This window comes from Gorilla gorilla, chromosome 1 (assembly GCF_029281585.2).
Source record: "Gorilla gorilla gorilla isolate KB3781 chromosome 1, NHGRI_mGorGor1-v2.1_pri, whole genome shotgun sequence".
NCBI lineage: Eukaryota > Metazoa > Chordata > Mammalia > Primates > Hominidae > Gorilla > Gorilla gorilla.
The window spans coordinates 174,345,887-174,362,996 of record NC_073224.2 but is presented as its reverse complement, the minus strand read 5'-3'; the positions used below and the strand labels follow the sequence as shown (position 1 = coordinate 174,362,996).

General features: G+C 40.6%; 1 protein-coding gene across 1 annotated transcript in view; it reads left to right on the top strand.

Moving 5' to 3' along the window:
- LEPR (leptin receptor) overlaps window positions 1-5,459 on the top strand; it is a 109,389-nt gene extending 103,930 nt beyond the window's left edge. The window contains exon 19 of the mRNA XM_055350096.2: window positions 67-5,459. Within this exon, the coding sequence (XP_055206071.1) occupies window positions 67-891 (825 nt within the window). The 3' untranslated portion in view covers window positions 892-5,459. The remainder of the gene's footprint in view (window positions 1-66) is intronic.
- Window positions 5,460-17,110: the final 11,651 nt, after the last annotated feature.

Sequence of the window (17,110 nt, the reverse complement as noted above, 5' to 3'; positions counted from 1 at the left end):
CAGTATGACATAATGAAGCAAAATTTTTTAACATAATTGAGCCTTAAAATGTGTCTTTTCTTTTAGCCAGAAACGTTTGAGCATCTTTTTATCAAGCATACAGCGTCAGTGACATGTGGTCCTCTTCTTTTGGAGCCTGAAACAATTTCAGAAGATATCAGTGTTGATACACCATGGAAAAATAAAGATGAGATGGTGCCAACAACTGTGGTCTCTCTACTTTCAACAACAGATCTTGAAAAGGGTTCTGTTTGTATTAGTGACCAGTTCAACAGTGTTAACTTCTCTGAGGCTGAGGGTACCGAGGTAACCTATGAGGACGAAAGCCAGAGACAACCCTTTGTTAAATATGCCACGCTGATCAGCAACTCTAAACCAAGTGAAACTGGTGAAGAACAAGGGCTTATAAATAGTTCAGTCACCAAGTGCTTCTCTAGCAAAAATTCTCCATTGAAGGATTCTTTCTCTAATAGCTCATGGGAGATAGAGGCCCAGGCATTTTTTATATTATCAGATCAGCATCCCAACATAATTTCACCACACCTCACATTCTCAGAAGGATTGGATGAACTTTTGAAATTGGAGGGAAATTTCCCTGAAGAAAATAATGATGAAAAGTCTATCTATTATTTAGGGGTCACCTCAATCAAAAAGAGAGAGAGTGGTGTGCTTTTGACTGACAAGTCAAGGGTATTGTGCCCATTCCCAGCCCCCTGTTTATTCACGGACATCAGAGTTCTCCAGGACAGTTGCTCACACTTTGTAGAAAATAATTTCAACTTAGGAACTTCTAGTAAGAAGACTTTTGCATCTTACATGCCTCAATTCCAAACTTGTTCTACTCAGACTCATAAGATCATGGAAAACAAGATGTGTGACCTAACTGTGTAATTTCACTGAAGAAACCTTCAGATTTGTGTTATAATGGGTAATATAAAGTGTAATAGATTATAGTTGTGGGTGGGAGAGAGAAAAGAAACCAGAGTCAAATTTGAAAATAATTGTTCCAAATGAATGTCTGTTTGTTCTCTCTTAGTAACATAGACAAAAAATTTGAGAAAGCCTTCATAAGCCTACCAATGTAGACACGCTCTTCTATTTTATTCCCAAGCTCTAGTGGGAAGGTCCCTTGTTTCCAGCTAGAAATAAGCCCAACAGACACCATCTTTTGTGAGATGTAATTGTTTTTTCAGAGGGCGTGTTGTTTTACCTCAAGTTTTTGTTTTGTACCAACACACACACACACACACACACATTCTTAACACGTGTCCTTGTGTGTTTTGAGAGTATGCTATGTATTTATATTTTGTGCTATCAGACTGTAGGATTTGAAGTAGGACTTCCCTAAATGTTTAAGATAAACAGAATTCAGCCCTGGCCTAAGGGGTTATACTTGTGAAGACTAATGAGCCAATTGTTATGTACCAAATCTAAGATATGTACCATAGAATGAAATAACCTGCAAGAATGGTGATGCCCACAATCAGTATTTTGATGACAACACAAGCACTTTTGAAAACATAATGTCAGTTTTAATTCTCTCTGAAAGATGTTGAAGTGGTCACTTTCTGATAAAGTTAGATTGCCAAATGTCACTGTATATCTCTCCGGAATAATTGTCTTCCCCCATCCCCACCTGGACATATGCTATTTTTTTCCCCTCACTGAGCATTCTGTCTACATAAACCAACCACTGTGCAGTACTTTACATACCTTAACCCGGTTAATTATTGCAATAATTGTATGAGACATCTGTTACTATGATACTCCTTAAAGATGAAGACAGTAAATAATTTGCCCACGGTTACAGTCAGTGGGTGATGGAATCAGAATTCAGATTTAAATCCAGATTTTTTAATGCTAATGATTATGTTTTTAACCTATACCCTACATAGCCATCAATTTAAAAAAACTGACTTGTAATCAAAATTTATTAAGTAGAGGCTGGACACAGTGGTGCATGCCTGTAATCCCAGCACTTTGGGAGGCTGAGGCGGGTGGATCGCTTGAGCTCAGAAGTCTTGAAACTAGCCTGGGCAACATAGTGAGGCCTCGTCTCTACAAAAACACAAAAATTAGCTGAGTGTGACAGAAAAAATAAAGATTATAAAATGTATTAAGTAGAAATATAATGCAGGATGAGAAATTAAGTGAGAATTGCACAGATCTCATGTTTGCCTTTAAAAACTTAAGATTAATACATAAGTTTATTTATTCAAATTTGGTATGGTAAAAAAATTCAAAGACAGCATATTGGGCAACAAACTAAATTAAGAAACCTGCACATTTAGATGTTCAGTGGCAAGAAGACCTTCAAGAATATCAGTATCATCAAAATAAGTACTTTAGTGTTCAAAAATATGCCTATGGATAGTTTTTAAAAATTATCAGAATTTCATATTTAGACTGAGACAAGAGACTCCCGATTTTACTGCTATCCTAAATAAATCTCTACATTCCATCTCTATTCCAGTTGTGGTTATGAAGTGAGCAGTTCTAAACAATGACAAAGATTCCAGACCCCACTTGATAGATATTTTTCACACTTTATAATCAATTTCCACTCAGGAATCAATAAAGCTATTCCATGTCATAAGTATTTTTAAGATGTCTCAGGATCTCACATACTCAACTGATGACCCCCTTACAAGAAATAGGTAGAGGGCTGATAGCAACTCATTACTTGATGTGGTACGAGAGCCTTAGTTCTATGCAAAGATAAATGGAGAAGCGTTTTTTTCATGGATAATTTTACATGGCTTTAGAGACACTGAAACAGATAAATTGTTACATGTATAAAAATTTTAGTAAAATTGACATTTTAAATACATGCTTATAGATTATTGGTATTTAATTGAAGGTACAGTACAGAAGAGATAGAAAAATAAATTTTGCCCCACTCTGTGATTGAAGACTGACCTCTGAGCATGTCCGCTGAGACACAGTATTCTCCTGTGATCTGGGACCCAGAATAACAGGAAAGAGAAACTGATAGATGTTTTCATCAGCCCAAGGATGTATGTATCTTACTTGAGTGAATTCAACAGTCCCAGGACCACTGTAGTGCTGTAGGTCTGTGTAAAGAAATTTAGTGACAGCACATTAACCTGAGATCATTGATACCATCTTGGTTCAGCCTCGGTTCCCCAGAACCGAAATGCACTTCAGAAATATTGAAATTCCAAGGCACTTTTTCATGGACAGTGCTGAACAAGTATAGTTTGGCCTATTGGTATGTATAGACTTAGATCATATTTATTGTCAATGGGCTTGAATTCTGATTTCCACTTTTGAAAGTTTATTTCACTATGTATCATTACATTTTATTGGGACCTTGTGAAAACTACCTGCCATGAAATACTGGATTTTCACACAATTTAGAGAAAATTTAGAATGTTTTATGCCTCAGAATGGTCAGGAACTTCCCATTTCTTCCCACAGCTTCTATAAAAAAATTTAAAGGAAGGAGGAGCTGAAATAGGGGCTATGGTCTTTCAAACTTATAAATCTGGAATTTTTAATATTTCATTTTAAGGCCTTAAACTGAAACACAAGCTACTAATCAGTCTTTCTAAATCTGACCTTCATTGAAAGCAACTCAGAAATTAATAATTTGTGCTGTGGCTTCAAGTTTAAATAGATTGTTTGAAGAGAAATCATATGTCAGGGTTTGCAGGATTACAGGTTTTCTAACTTAAACCCCCAAGAACAATGAAAAAGTTGAAGTACATGTCACTATGAATAGGCACCTTCTGTTGGATCTCTGTGTCCATTTAGAGATGAGCTACAAGTTGACAAGAAAAATAGGAGCAATTTTTTTTTCTTTTTAAACCTAGTCACCAAATGGTAAAAGGACTTGGATGAAATTCCAATACCAGTGTGAGATTCTGGATTTAGAATAAGGTTTTATAACCTTAGGCATGTCATTCTTCTACTTCTCATTTTTCCCTAATAAAACTTATTCTCTCTTCCATAATGTCATATATATGGTCACATTACTTCAGGAATATTTGTATTACCTCCTCCAAAGCTGAAAGAAAATAAACTTTAGGCTGTGAGAGTTGAGAATTATGCATACAGGGCTCACAGGTGGAGTTGGACAATATGCTGATGGATTAAGACATACTGCAACCACAAAGTTCCATCTCACTTAGATGTAGATGAAAAAAGATCTCTTTCTAAATTATTTTCTGTGACCTTAAAAGAAATTTCTTTCACTTTTCATCTTTCAAGGGTCATCTTGATAGTTACCTTAACAAACCTTTCTCAGCTATTTATTATTGAGAAAGCCCATTCTTAAATTTTAAGTCACAAAATTATAGTTGTCCACTCTGCTATGACTGAAAGAAGCAGCATTCAAGAAAAAATTTAAACATAGTTACCAAGAAATGTGAAGAAGTATTTATAAAAGGAAGCTAGATAAGTAGGTAATTTTACTCTTTCTTAACCAGGTTAAAACAATAAAGCACACCTGCATCTAATCACAATGTTAGGCGAACAACTTAAAACATGATCAGCCTGTATGAGAACTGGGATATTGTTACATATTCAGCCTGTATGAGAACTGGGATATTGTTGTTACATATATTTGTATAAACCTTTGGAGATGATTTCCATGGTTTTTTTTTTTTTTTTTTTTTTTTTTAAGGGAGTCTTGCTCTGTTGCCCAGCTGGAGTGCAGTGATGTGATCTCGGCTCGCTGCAACCCCTGCTTCCCAGGTTCAAGCAATTCTCCTGCCTCAGCCTCCCCAGTAGCTGGGATTACGGGTGCACCACCATGCCCAGCTTTTATTTATTTATTTATTTATTTTGGATTTTTAGTAGAGATGGGGTTTTGCCCTGTTGGCCAGGCTGGTCTTGAACTCCTGACCTCAAGTGATCCGCCCTCATTGGCCTCCCAAAGTTCTGGGATTACAGGTGTGAGCTGCCGCGCCTAGCCGTTCATGAGGTTTTATAGTGAATGAATTATTTTTCTATAAAGTTTATCAATATTTATTTTGGAAAGCTGCTGAAAATGTCTTTTTCAAAATTAATTATGCTTAAGATGTATGGCATTAAATTCAATTTTATGAGGCTTTCTGACATGTTTACTAAAAAAACCTGGAACTGAGAATGAATTTAGAAGACATTTAATTTTGTAGTGAGATATCTATATTGTAGATATTGTACTTTTAAAACCTGTCATTAAGTGTTTGGCATGTGGTTAACACTTTCTCTTTAGTCACAATTGGTATTTTAATAAATGTTATAAATGTAAGTGCCAAGATATGCATCACTAACTGTTCTATGAAATTTGTCTACTTCTCCTTTATGTTCCCAAAGTCACAGAGAAAGCAGTGTACTTTATGACAGTATATTTATCTTTTTATCATTATGAATTATAAGCAGTGTTAATTTTGAGAAATAAAAGTCCAAAAAGAATTATTATGAGTTTAAGTTACTTTAGGATTATATCTGTTGTATGGTAAATAAAATAATGATATTATTTCAGCTAACATTTGAAAATATAAAGAAGTAATCCTTGTGGTTTATACAAACAGTTAATACAAAATGTTTATCCATTGTTAGCCTGTCGTTGTGTCTTCAAAATTCTGAAAGACATATGCTTAGCATTTGTAAGGGGTTTGAAAATATTTTAGTTCCCAGGACCTCCCTTTACTGTTACTCTGTTTGGTAATGTCTCAATAGATCATCCCACACCAGATTCTTGCTGGCATCATAGCCACTTGTGATGAAAGATTACTCATTTTAATCATCAAGAAAGATACTCATTTTAATCATCAAGAAAGATACTCATTTCAATCTTTAAGAGCTCTTTAGTTTGAGTCTTTAGGTCTTGTAGTTTGAGTCTTTAGTTCTCTAAGAAATCTTGATTTATAGTGATTTATGAACATATGTTTTATCACTTAGGCTTTCTAGCAATTTGAGTTTTGTCACTACTTGAGCTTGTATTCAGACATATATCTCTTTTTCTTGCTTTTTAATCTTAAAGTGTAATGAAAACAAATGCACACAGAAAAGCTTTCGAATAGTACTGAGAAATATAAAATAAAAAGTGATGGTCTCTTTCCACTCCCAATCTTCAGTTCCTATTCGCTAAAATAACCCTGTTATTATTTTACCATTTTAAAAGCATGTACACAGTTAGGATATTATTCTGCTTAATATTATGAAATTACCCTTTTCCTGTATCTTAGTGATACTTCTATATAAATTCAAACATATCTACTTCATTAATTTTAATAGTTGCATAGTATTCCATTTTGTCAAAATATAATAATTTAACAGTTCACAATTGGTGAATATTTAGAAACTCTCCAATCTTTTTTACTGTTATGAGCAATACTGAAGTGATCATTCTCATACGTAATTATGTCTTGTCATGCTTTTGTAAAACTACTTGTTAGGAATTTTGGTTGCAAATGTGGTAAACGAACTCAAATTGGCTTCAGTATCATTTTGGTATTTTAATTTTAACTTGATGAATGAAATGGAGCATATTTTCATGTTTATAAGCATCTGTTTTCCTCTACTTTTTATATTCCATGTTATTTTCTTTTGCCTATTTTTCTATTAGAATTTTTGATTTCTTATTCATTCTACATTTGTGTTCTTAAGTTTTTCTTGAGATATGTACTGTAAAATGCACAAGCCTTCGGTATATAGTTTAATGAATTTTTACACATTTCCTCCTGAGTATATACCTAGGAGTAATATTGCTGGGTCATAGGTTAGGATTTTGTTTTGCTTTAACAGATACGTCCAAGTAATGGTTGAATGAATTTACACTGCCATCAGCAACATAGGACAGTTCCAGTTGCTCCATATATCATATCATGATCAACATTGATATTGTCAACCTTTAAAATTTTAGCCATTCCGATGGTTGCATAATGCTTACTTGTGCTTTTAACTTGCATTTCTCTAATATGTAATAATTTTGAGTAACATTTAATTAATTCCTCTCCTGCCATTTTTGGCTACTTTTGTCATATATCTTATTTCTGTATATTTTATAAACATCAGAAGCATTATTTTATTGTAGCTTTATTTAATCAACAGTCTTTCACATTTGATCCTTGCAGTGTTTCATGCGCGTCCGTGTGAAGAGACCACCAAACAGGCTTTGTGTGAGCAACATGGCTGTTTATTTCACCTGGGTGCAGGTGGGCTGAGTCTGAAAAGAGAGTCAGCGAAGGGAGATAAGGGTGGGGCTGTTTTATAGGATTTGGGTAGGTAAAGGAAAATTACAGTCAAAGGGGTTTGTTCTCTGGTGGGCAGGGGCGGGGGTCACAAGGTGCTCAGTTGGGGAGCTTCTGAGCCAGGAGAAGGAAATTCACAGGGTTAATCACTCAGTTAACGTGGGGCAGGAACAAATCACAATGGTGGAATATCATCAGTTAAGGCAGGGCAGGACATTTTCACTTCTTTTGTGATTCTTCAGGTACTTCAGGCCATCTGGGCGTATACGTGCAAGTCACAGGGAATGCGATGGCTTGGCTTAGGCTCAGAAGCCTGACATTCCTGCCTTCTTACATTAATAAGAAAAGTAAAACAAAATAGTGTTGAAGTGTTGGGGTGGCAAACATTTTTGGGGGGTGGTATGGAGAGAGAATGGGCGGTTTCTCAGGGCTGCTTCAAGCGGGATTAGGGGCGGCGTGGGAACCTAGAGTGGGAGAGATTAAGCTGAAGGGAGGTCTTGTGGTAAGGGGTGATATTGTGGGGATGATAGAAGAAACATTTGTCGTATAGAATGATTGGTGATGGCCTGGACACGGTTTTGGATGAATTGAGAAACTAAATGGAATAACAGAAGGAGAAAAACAGGTATAAAAGGTCTAAGAATTGGGAGGACTCAGGATATCTGATTAGAGAGTGCCTAAGGAGATTCAGCATAGTCCTGCCAGCAAAGATTATTTATTTACTTCAAGAGTTTAGAGTGGCAGTTTGGGGATAGCACCAGGAGATATCAGCTGTGATGGCTTGGAGAAACAGTGTAAACCGGCAGTGTAAACAAGAGCAGGGCATGTATGAGTAGTTGAGAACGGTGAATAGGAGTATGACTAACAGATGAGGATGATATTTGGGCTTGATTGAAGTAATGCGGGCTGTCTGTGAAGCCTTGCGGCAGTACAGCCCAGGTAATTTGCTGAGCCTAATGGGTGTCAGGGTCAGTCTAAGTGAAGGCAAAGAGAGGCTGGGATGAAGGGTGCAAAGGAATAGTAAAGAAAGCATGTCTGAGATCCAGAACAGAATAATGGGTAGTAGAGGGAGGTATTGAGGATAGGAGAGTATATGGGTTTGGCACCACGGGGTGGATAGGCAAAACAATTTGGTTGATAAGGCGCAGATCCTGAACTAACTTGTAAGCCTTGTCTGGTTTTAGGACAGGTAAAATGGGGGAATTGTAAGGAGAGTTTATAGGCTTTAAAAGGCCATGCTGTAGCAGGCAAGTGATAACAGGCTTTAATCTTTTTAAAGCGTGCTGCGGGATGGGATATTGGCATTGAGTGGGGTAAGGGTGATTAGGTTTTAATGAGATGGTAAGGGGTGCATGATCGGTTGCCAAGGAGGGAGTAGAGGTATCTTATACTTGTGGGTTAAGGTGGGGGGATACAAGAGGAGGACGCAAAGGAGGCTTTGGATTGGGAAGAAGGGTGGCAATGAGATACAGCTGTAGTCCAGGAATAGTCAGGGAAGCAGATAATTTAGTTAAAGTGTCTCAGCCTAATAAGGGAACTGGGCAGGTGGGGATAACTAAAAAGGAGTGCTTAAAAGAGTATTGTCTAAGTTGGCACCAGAGTTGGGGAGTCTTAAGAAGTTTAGAAGCCTGGCCGTCAATACCCACAACAGTTATGGAGGCAAGGGAAACAGGCCCTTGAAAAGAAGGTAATGTGGAGTGGGTAGCCTCCGTATTGATTAAGAAGGGGACGGGCCTACCTTCCACTGTGAGAGTTACCAGAAGCTCGGCCTCCGTGATGGTCTAGGGGGCTTCCGAAGCGATTGGGCAGTGTCAGTCTTCAGCTGCTAAGCCGAGAAGATCTGGGAAGGAGTCAGTCAGAGAGCCTTGGGCCAGAGTTCCAGGGGCTCTGGGAGTGGCTGCCAGGTGAGTTGAACAGTCCGATTTTCAGTGGGGTCCCACAGAGATGGGACATGGCTTAGGAGGAATCCTGGGCTGCGGGCATTCCTTGGCCCAGTGGCCAGATTTCCGGCACGTGTAGCAAGCTCCTGTGGGAGGAGGTTCTGGAGGAAAGCCTGGCCGCTGCGGTTCAGGCGTTTGGAAGTTCTTGTGTGCTGGAGATGTGGCTGGAGTTTGTCTCACAGTGGAGGCAAGGAATTGCAACTTTTTTCTATTATTGTACACCTTGAAGGCGAGGTTAATTAAATCCTGTTGTGGGGTTTGAGGGCCAGAATTTAATTTTTGGAGTTTTATTTAATATTGGGAGCAGATTGGGTAATAAAATGTATTTTGAGAATAAGACGGCCTTTTGACCTTTTAGGGTCTAGGGCTGTAAAGTGTCTCAGGGTTGCTGCCAAACAAGTTATGAACTGGGCTGGATTTTTATATTTGATGAAAAAGAGCCTAAATGCTATCTGATTTGGGATAAAGAAAAAGGAGCATTAACCTTGACTATGCCTTTAGCTCCAGCCACCTTTTTAAGAGTAAATTGCTGGGCAGGAGGGGGAGGGCTAGTCACAGAACGAAACTGTAAGCCAGACCAGGTGTGAGGAGGGGAGGTGATAAAAAGATTATAGGGTGGAGGAGCAGAGGCTGAGGAAGAATTGGGACCTAGCTCGGCCTGGCGAGGAGCCTGGGGAGGAAGGGAGAGGTCAGATGGGTCTGTAGAAAAGGAAGATTAGAAAGACTCAGTGATGCTTGGGGTTGGTACTGAGGGGACAGGTGGGAGGGAAAGAAGGAAGATTCGGGATGAGTTGCACTGGGCACAGAGACTAGGAAGGGACTGATGTGTAAAAGAATGCCTGGACGTCAGGCACCTCAGACTGTTTGCCTATTTTACGACAAGAATTATTTAGATCTTGCAGGATGGAAAAATTCAAAGTGCCATTTTCTGGCTATTTGGAACTACTGTCGAGTTTGTATTGGGGTCAAGTGGCATTGCAGAAGAAAATAAGGCATTTAGGTTTTAGGTCAGGAGTTGAAGAGGTTTTAAGTTTTTGAGAACACAGGCCAAGGGAGTAGAAGGAGGAATGGAGGGTGGAAGGTTGCCTATAGTGAAGGAAGCAAGCCTAGAGAAAAGAGAGAGTAGAGAAATGGAGGGAAGGGGTTCAGGGGTTCTTACCTTCCAGAAAAGTGGGAAAAGGGGTTGGGGCGCAGAGATAAGAGGTCGGGGCATGGAAATAAGGGATGCAGCGCAGAAATAAGGGGTTGGGGCACAGAAATAAGGGGTGGGGCATGGAAATAAGGGGTCAGGGCAAGGAAATAAGGGGTCGGGGCAAGGAAATAAGGGATTGGGGTGTAGAGATATGAGGTTGGGGTACTTGCCCCTCCTCTAGAAAAGCGGGACTTGCTGCTAAGAGTGAAGGAGAAGGGGTTGAGGGGTACTTGCCCCTCCCCCAGAAAAGCGGGACTTGCCGCTAACAGTGAAGGAGAAGGGGTTGAGGGGTACTTGCACCTCTCCCAGAAAAGCGGGACTTGCCGCTAAGGGTGAAGGAGAAAGGGTTGAGGGGTACTTGCCCCTGCCCCAGGAAAGCAGGACTTGCCACTAAGGGTGAAGGAGAAGGGGTTGAGGGGTACTTGCCCCTCCCCCCAGAAAAGCAGAGAAGGGGTAGAGACAAGGAGAGAAGGGGTTGGGGTACTTGCCCCTTCCCCAGAAAAGCAGAGAAGGGGTAGAGACAGGGAGAGAAGCGGTTTGGGTACTTACCCCTTCCCCAGAAAAGCAGAGAAGGGGTACAGACAAGGAGAGAAGGGGTTGGGGTACTTGCACCTTCCTCAGAAAAGCGGGACTTGCCGCTAAGGGGAAGGACCAAGGCAGGCATCCCTGCATGGTCTGACACCTTTGAAACGTGGGTGAATAATCAGAGAGGCGTCCCTGCAATGATTAAACACCAAGGGAAGGCTGCCTTCTCAGTCTGTGACCGGCACCGGAGTTTTGGGTCCACGGATAAAACGTGTCTCCTTTGTCTCTGCTGGAAAATGAAAGGAATTGAAATTAAGAGAAGGGAGAGATTGAAGTGTGGCACCAAGATTGAAAGGAGAAAGAGGTTGAGGGATAGTGAGGGAGGTTGGAGAAGAGAGTAAAAACAGGCCGCTTACCGTATTTGAAATTGGTGAGATGTTTCTTGGGCTGGTCGGTCTGAGAACCTGAGGTCGCAGGTGGAACTTTCTCATGGAGCAAAGAGCAGGAGGACAGGGGATTGATCTCCCCAGGGAGGTCCCCCGATCCGAGTTACGGCACCAAATTTCATGCGCGTCCGTGTGACGAGACCACCAAACAGGCTTTGTGTGAGCAACATGGCTGTTTATTTCACCTGGGTGCAGGCGGGCTGAGTCCAAAAAGAGAGTCAGCGAAGGGAGATACGGGTGGGGCCGTTTTATAGGATTTGGGTAGGCAAAGGAAAATTACAGTCAAAGGGGGTTGTTCTCTGGTGGGCAGGGGCGGGGGTCACAAGGTCCTCAGTTGGGGAGCTTCTGAGCCAGGAGAAGGAAATTCACAGGGTTAATCACTCAGTTAAGGTGGGGCAAGAACAAATCACAATGGTGGAATGTCATCAGTTAAGGCGGGGCAGGGCCTTTTCACTTCTTTTGTGATTCTTCAGTTACTTCAGGCCATCTGGGCATATACGTGCAAGTCACAGGGGATGCGATGGCTTGGCTTGGGCTCAGAGGCCTGACACAGTGCTGTTTGTTTCTTCTTGCATCTCTGTTTTTCCTGCTTGGATAATATTTCTTCATCCTAAAGAACTTCTTTTAGTATTTCTTGTACTGTAAATCAACAGTGACAAATTCTATCAGACTTTAGGATCATAATTTCACCTTCGTTTTCTTACAGATATGTTTACTGACTATAGAATTCGAAGTTGACGGTTATTTTTCTTCATTGTAAGTTGCCATTTTATTGCCTTCTGGCTTCTATTATTACTGTTGAAAAGTTAGCCATTGTTTTAGTTTTTTCCCTTAAGGTAATATATCTTTTATTGTGTATTTTTGTTGGCATTTAAGACTTTTCTCCTTATCTTTGCTTTTCAGCAGTTTGACTATTATATGCCTAGGTGTGGTTTTCTTTTTACTTATCATGATTCATATTCCTTGAGAGTCTTCTATCTGTGGATTGAGAATTTTCATTAGATTTGGAAAATTCTCAGCCATTATTTCTTCATCAATTTTGTCTCATTTTATTTATCCTCTCCTTCTGGAACTATCAGTTTCATACATGGTAAGTATTTTGGCCTAGGTCCACATGTCTCTTTTTCCTACAGTTTTTTGTCTCAATACTTCATTTTGATTTTTTTTTCTTTTTCTTTTAACTTTTATTTTAAGTTCAGGGGTGCATGTGCAGGATGTGCAGGTTTGTTACATAAGTAAATGTGCGTGATGGTGGTTTGATGTACAGATTATTTCACCAGCCAGGTATTAAGCCTAGTGATATGGTTAGGCCTTCTGTCCCAAGTCTCATCTTGAATTGTAATCTCCATAATCCCCACATGTCCAGAGAGAGACCTGGTGGGAGGTGATTGGATCATGGGGGCAGTTTCCCTCATGCTGTTCCTGTGATAGTGAATGAGTTCTCCTGAGATCTGATAGTTTTATAAGGAGATCTTTCCCCTTCACTCCTCACTCTTTTCTCTCCTGCCACCACGTGAGAAGTTCCAAGCTTGCTTCCTCTTCACCTTCCATTGTAAGTTTCCTGAGGCCTCCCAACCTATGCGGAACTGTGAGTCAATTAAACCTCTTTTATAAATTTCCCAGTCTCAGGCATTTCTTTATAGCAGTGTGAGAATGGACTAATATACTTACTATCCATTAGTTATTTTTTCCTGATCCTCTTTCTCCTCCCACCATCTGCCCTTCGGTAGTCTCCAGTGTGTGTTGTTCCTCTCTATGTGTCCACGTGTTCTCATCATTTAGCTCCTACTTATAAGTGAGAACATGTGGTGTTTGATTTTCTGTCCCAATGTTAGTTTGCTAAGGATAATGGCCTCCAGCTCTATCCATGTCTCTGCAAAGTACCGGACTTCATTCTTTTTTATGGCTGCATAGTATTCCATGGTGTATATGTACCACATTTTCTTTATACAGTCTATCATTGGTGGACTTTTATGTTGATTCCATATCTTTGCTTTTGTGAACAGTGTTGCAATGAACATACGTGTGCATCTGTCTTTAAAATAGAATGATTTATATTCCTTTGGGTATATACCCAGTAATGGAATTGCTGGGTCTAATGGTATTTCTGGTTCTAGGTCTTTGAGGCATTGCCGTAGTGTCTTCAACAATGGTTGAACTAATTTATACTCCTTCCAGCAGAATTTGATTCTGGGAAGACAATCTTTTATTCCACTCACATAAAATGTCACATTTATCACTTACTAATTCACAAGTATGTTTGTGTTTATTTCTGGACTTTTTATTCTTTTTCATTGACTGTTCAATCTTTTTCTCTAGTACTAAATTTATAATTACCACAGCTACTCAATAAATTTAATATCTGGAGAGCGAGATTCTCCACCTTTCTTATTATACCAAATTGATATTCTTTCCAGAGTAATTTTAGCTGAATTAAGTTTTTATAATAAAAAAATTCTGTTGGTATTTTAATTGGAGTTAAAAGGGTTGAAAATATCATCACTGCAATATTTAGTAGCCCAAGATTATATGTCAATTATAAAACAAATTTGTCATGAAAATATTACTTCTTTTTAAATAATAATCAAGACAAATAATTCATATAATATCTGTAATACTGAATTCTTCCCAGAATCATTCTTTCTTTGATATGAAACATTAGAAATTTGGTAAGTGCTTGTCTTAGTCAGTTCAGGCTGCTGTAACAAAGTGCCACAGACTGGGTGGGTTATAAATAATAGACATTTATTTCTTATGGCTCTGGATGCTCTGGTGAAGGCCCTCTTCCAGGTTGCAGACTGCCATTTTATCACGGTATCCTCACATGGCAGAAAGAGAGCTACCAAGTTCCCTGGGGTCTCTTTTATAAGGACTCTGATCCCATTCATGAGGACTCTATCCTCATGATCTAATTACTTCCCAAAGGCCCCACCTCCTGATGTCATTACAAGGTGGTTAAGATTTCAGCATATGAATTTTGGAGGGACACAAGCATTCAGTCCATTGCAATGCTCTAAGCTTTATGATTTAAATGTGGGGCTACAAATAGGGTGGTTATCCATCCGACTGTATCTGACCAAGTCTTTATTTATGTATATATAATGACCCCTTTCACTCTGGAGGGGAGGCAAAACACCACCATCTTCAGGGTCCCAGCTGGGCCTGAGAATTAAATTGACATAAGATGGGTTGACAGGAGTAAAATGAAGACCCAAAGAAATAGAATCAGTTACTTATGTACCAAATTAGACAAAGAATTGTAAGTTGGGAAATGTGATAAGGCAAAGGGGGTTGGGCCAGGGTAGTTAATTGGGTAGAAAAGTGACCAGAAAGATAACAGTTAGTTTAACAAAGTCTTCCTCCTGCTCTAGCCATGTAAGACGTGACTGCTTCCCCTTCCCCTTCCACCATGATTTGCAAGTTTCCTAAGGCCTCCCCAGAAGCTGTCATGCTTCCTGTACAGCCTGTGAAACCATGAGCCAATTAAGCCTCTTTTCTTTATAAATTACCCAGTCTCAGGTATGTCTTTTTAGCAGTGCAAGGATGTACTAATACATAGGGCTTATTGCTTAGTTCAGTCATTGCTCTGGACTGAGTTGAAAAAATGAAAAGAAGAACTGTCCTGAGAATTCCTACCCTCAGATTTGTGAACACTCAAATTTCTATCCTCAGATTTTCATACTCATTAATTTTGGGCCAAAATTCATACTACCTATGTGGTCTAGAAAAACAACAAGGAACATATTTAGTTTTAAGAGTCCTGTATTGCCTGAGCATCTAAGGTACATCTTAGAAGCAAATGCAAATAGCTTCTGGGAAAATCCACATTCAACCAAGACCCTGGGAGACTTCAAAATTCCAAGGAATATAAGGTCATTAACAACATTACTTACACAGGGAAATGATCCCTTGACTGACAGTCAGCAGGAACAATGGATGACAGTATCAGAACCACAGAGACTGGAAAACTTGGTCAAATTGCTAAGGAAGGCAGAAGAGAAAAGGGGAAAAGGTTTGGTTGAAGAAGGCAGTACTGAACTTCAGCAGTCCTGTAACTTCCCACTCCAAAACTCCTAACAGAGGAGATCCTCCTTTTTTCCTGTGGTTTAAACCAGTTTGATTGGATTTTATACTGATAGCTAGCAATATCTCAACAGAGAGGGAGAAAAAGGAATTGAATTGAGGTGAAGGCTGGCAAGATGGCTGAATAGCAATAGCTCTGATCTTCAGCTCCCATCGAGAACAACGCAGAAGGTGGGTGATTTCTGCATTTCCAACTGAGGTACCTGGCTCATCTCACTGGGACTGGTTAGACAGTGGGTGCAGCCCATGGAGGGTGAGCAGAAGCAGGGTGGGGAGTTGCCTCACCCAGGTAGCACAAGGGGTTGGGGAGCTCCCACCCCTAGCCAAGGGAAGCCGTGAAGGACTGTGCCATGAGGAATGGTGCACTCCAGCCCAGATACTATGCTTTTCCCATGGTCTTCGCAACCCACACACCAGGGGATTCCCTCAGATGCCTAAACCACCAGGGCCCTGGGTTTCAAGCACAAAACTGGGCAGCTGTTTGGGCAGACACTGAGCTAGGTGCAGGAGTTTTTTTTCACACCCCATTGGCATGTGGATCACCAGCGAGACAGTACTGTTCACTCCCCTGGAAAAGGGGCTGAAACCAGGGGGCCAAGTGGTCTAGCTCAGCAGAGCCCATTCCCATGGAGGCCAGCAAGTTAAGATCCACTGGCTTGAAATTCTCGCTGCCATCACAGTAGTCTGAAGTTGACCTGGGACACTCAAGCTTGGTGGAGGGAGGGGCATCTGCCATTACTGAGGCTTGAGTAGGTAGTTTTCCTCTCACAGCATAAACAAAGCCACCAGGAAGTCCTTCTCTGTGGAGCCCACCACAGCAAACCAAAGCTGCTATAGCCAGATTGCCTCTCTAGATTCCTCCACCCTTGGCAGGGCACCCTTGGCAGGGCAGCAACCTCAGTCAGGGGCTTATAGATAAAACTCCCATCTCCCTGGGACACAACACCTTGGGGAAGAGGTGGCTGTGGGTGCAGCTGCAGCAGACTTAAACGTTCTTGCCTGCTGGCTCTGAAGAGAGCAGCAGATCTCCCAGCACAGTGCTCAAGCTCTACTAAGGTACAGACTGCCTCCTCAAGTGGGTCCCTGACCCCTGTGCCTTCTGACTGGGAGACACCTCTCAGCAGGGGTTGACAGACACCTCATACAAGAGAGCTCAGGCTGGCATCGGGTGGGTGCCCCTCTGGGATGAAGCTTCCAGAGGAAGGAACAGGCAGGAATCTTTGCTGTTCTGCAGCCTCTGCTGGTGATACCCAGGCAAACAGGGTCTGGAGTGGACCTCCAGCAAACTCCAGCAGACCTGCAGCAGAGGGGCCTGACTGTTAGAAGGAAAACTAACAAACAGAAAGGAATAGTATCAACATCAACAAAAAGGATGTCCACACAAAAACCCCATTCAAAGGTCACCAACATCAAAGACCAAAGGTAGATAAATCCATGAAGATGAGGAAAAACCAGTGCAAAGAGGCTGAAAATGCAAAAATAGAACTCCTCTTCTCCTCTAAAGGATCACAACTCCTCTCCAGCAAGGGAACAAAACTGGACAGAGAATGAGTTCTGAAGTAGGCTTCAGAAGGTGTGTAAAAACAAACTCCTCCGAGCTAAAGGAGCATGTTCTAACCCAATGCAAGGAAGCTAAGAGCCTTGGAAAAAGGTTAGAGGAGTTGCTAACTAGAATAAACAGTTTAGAGAAGAACACAAATGACCTGATGGGGCTGAAGAACA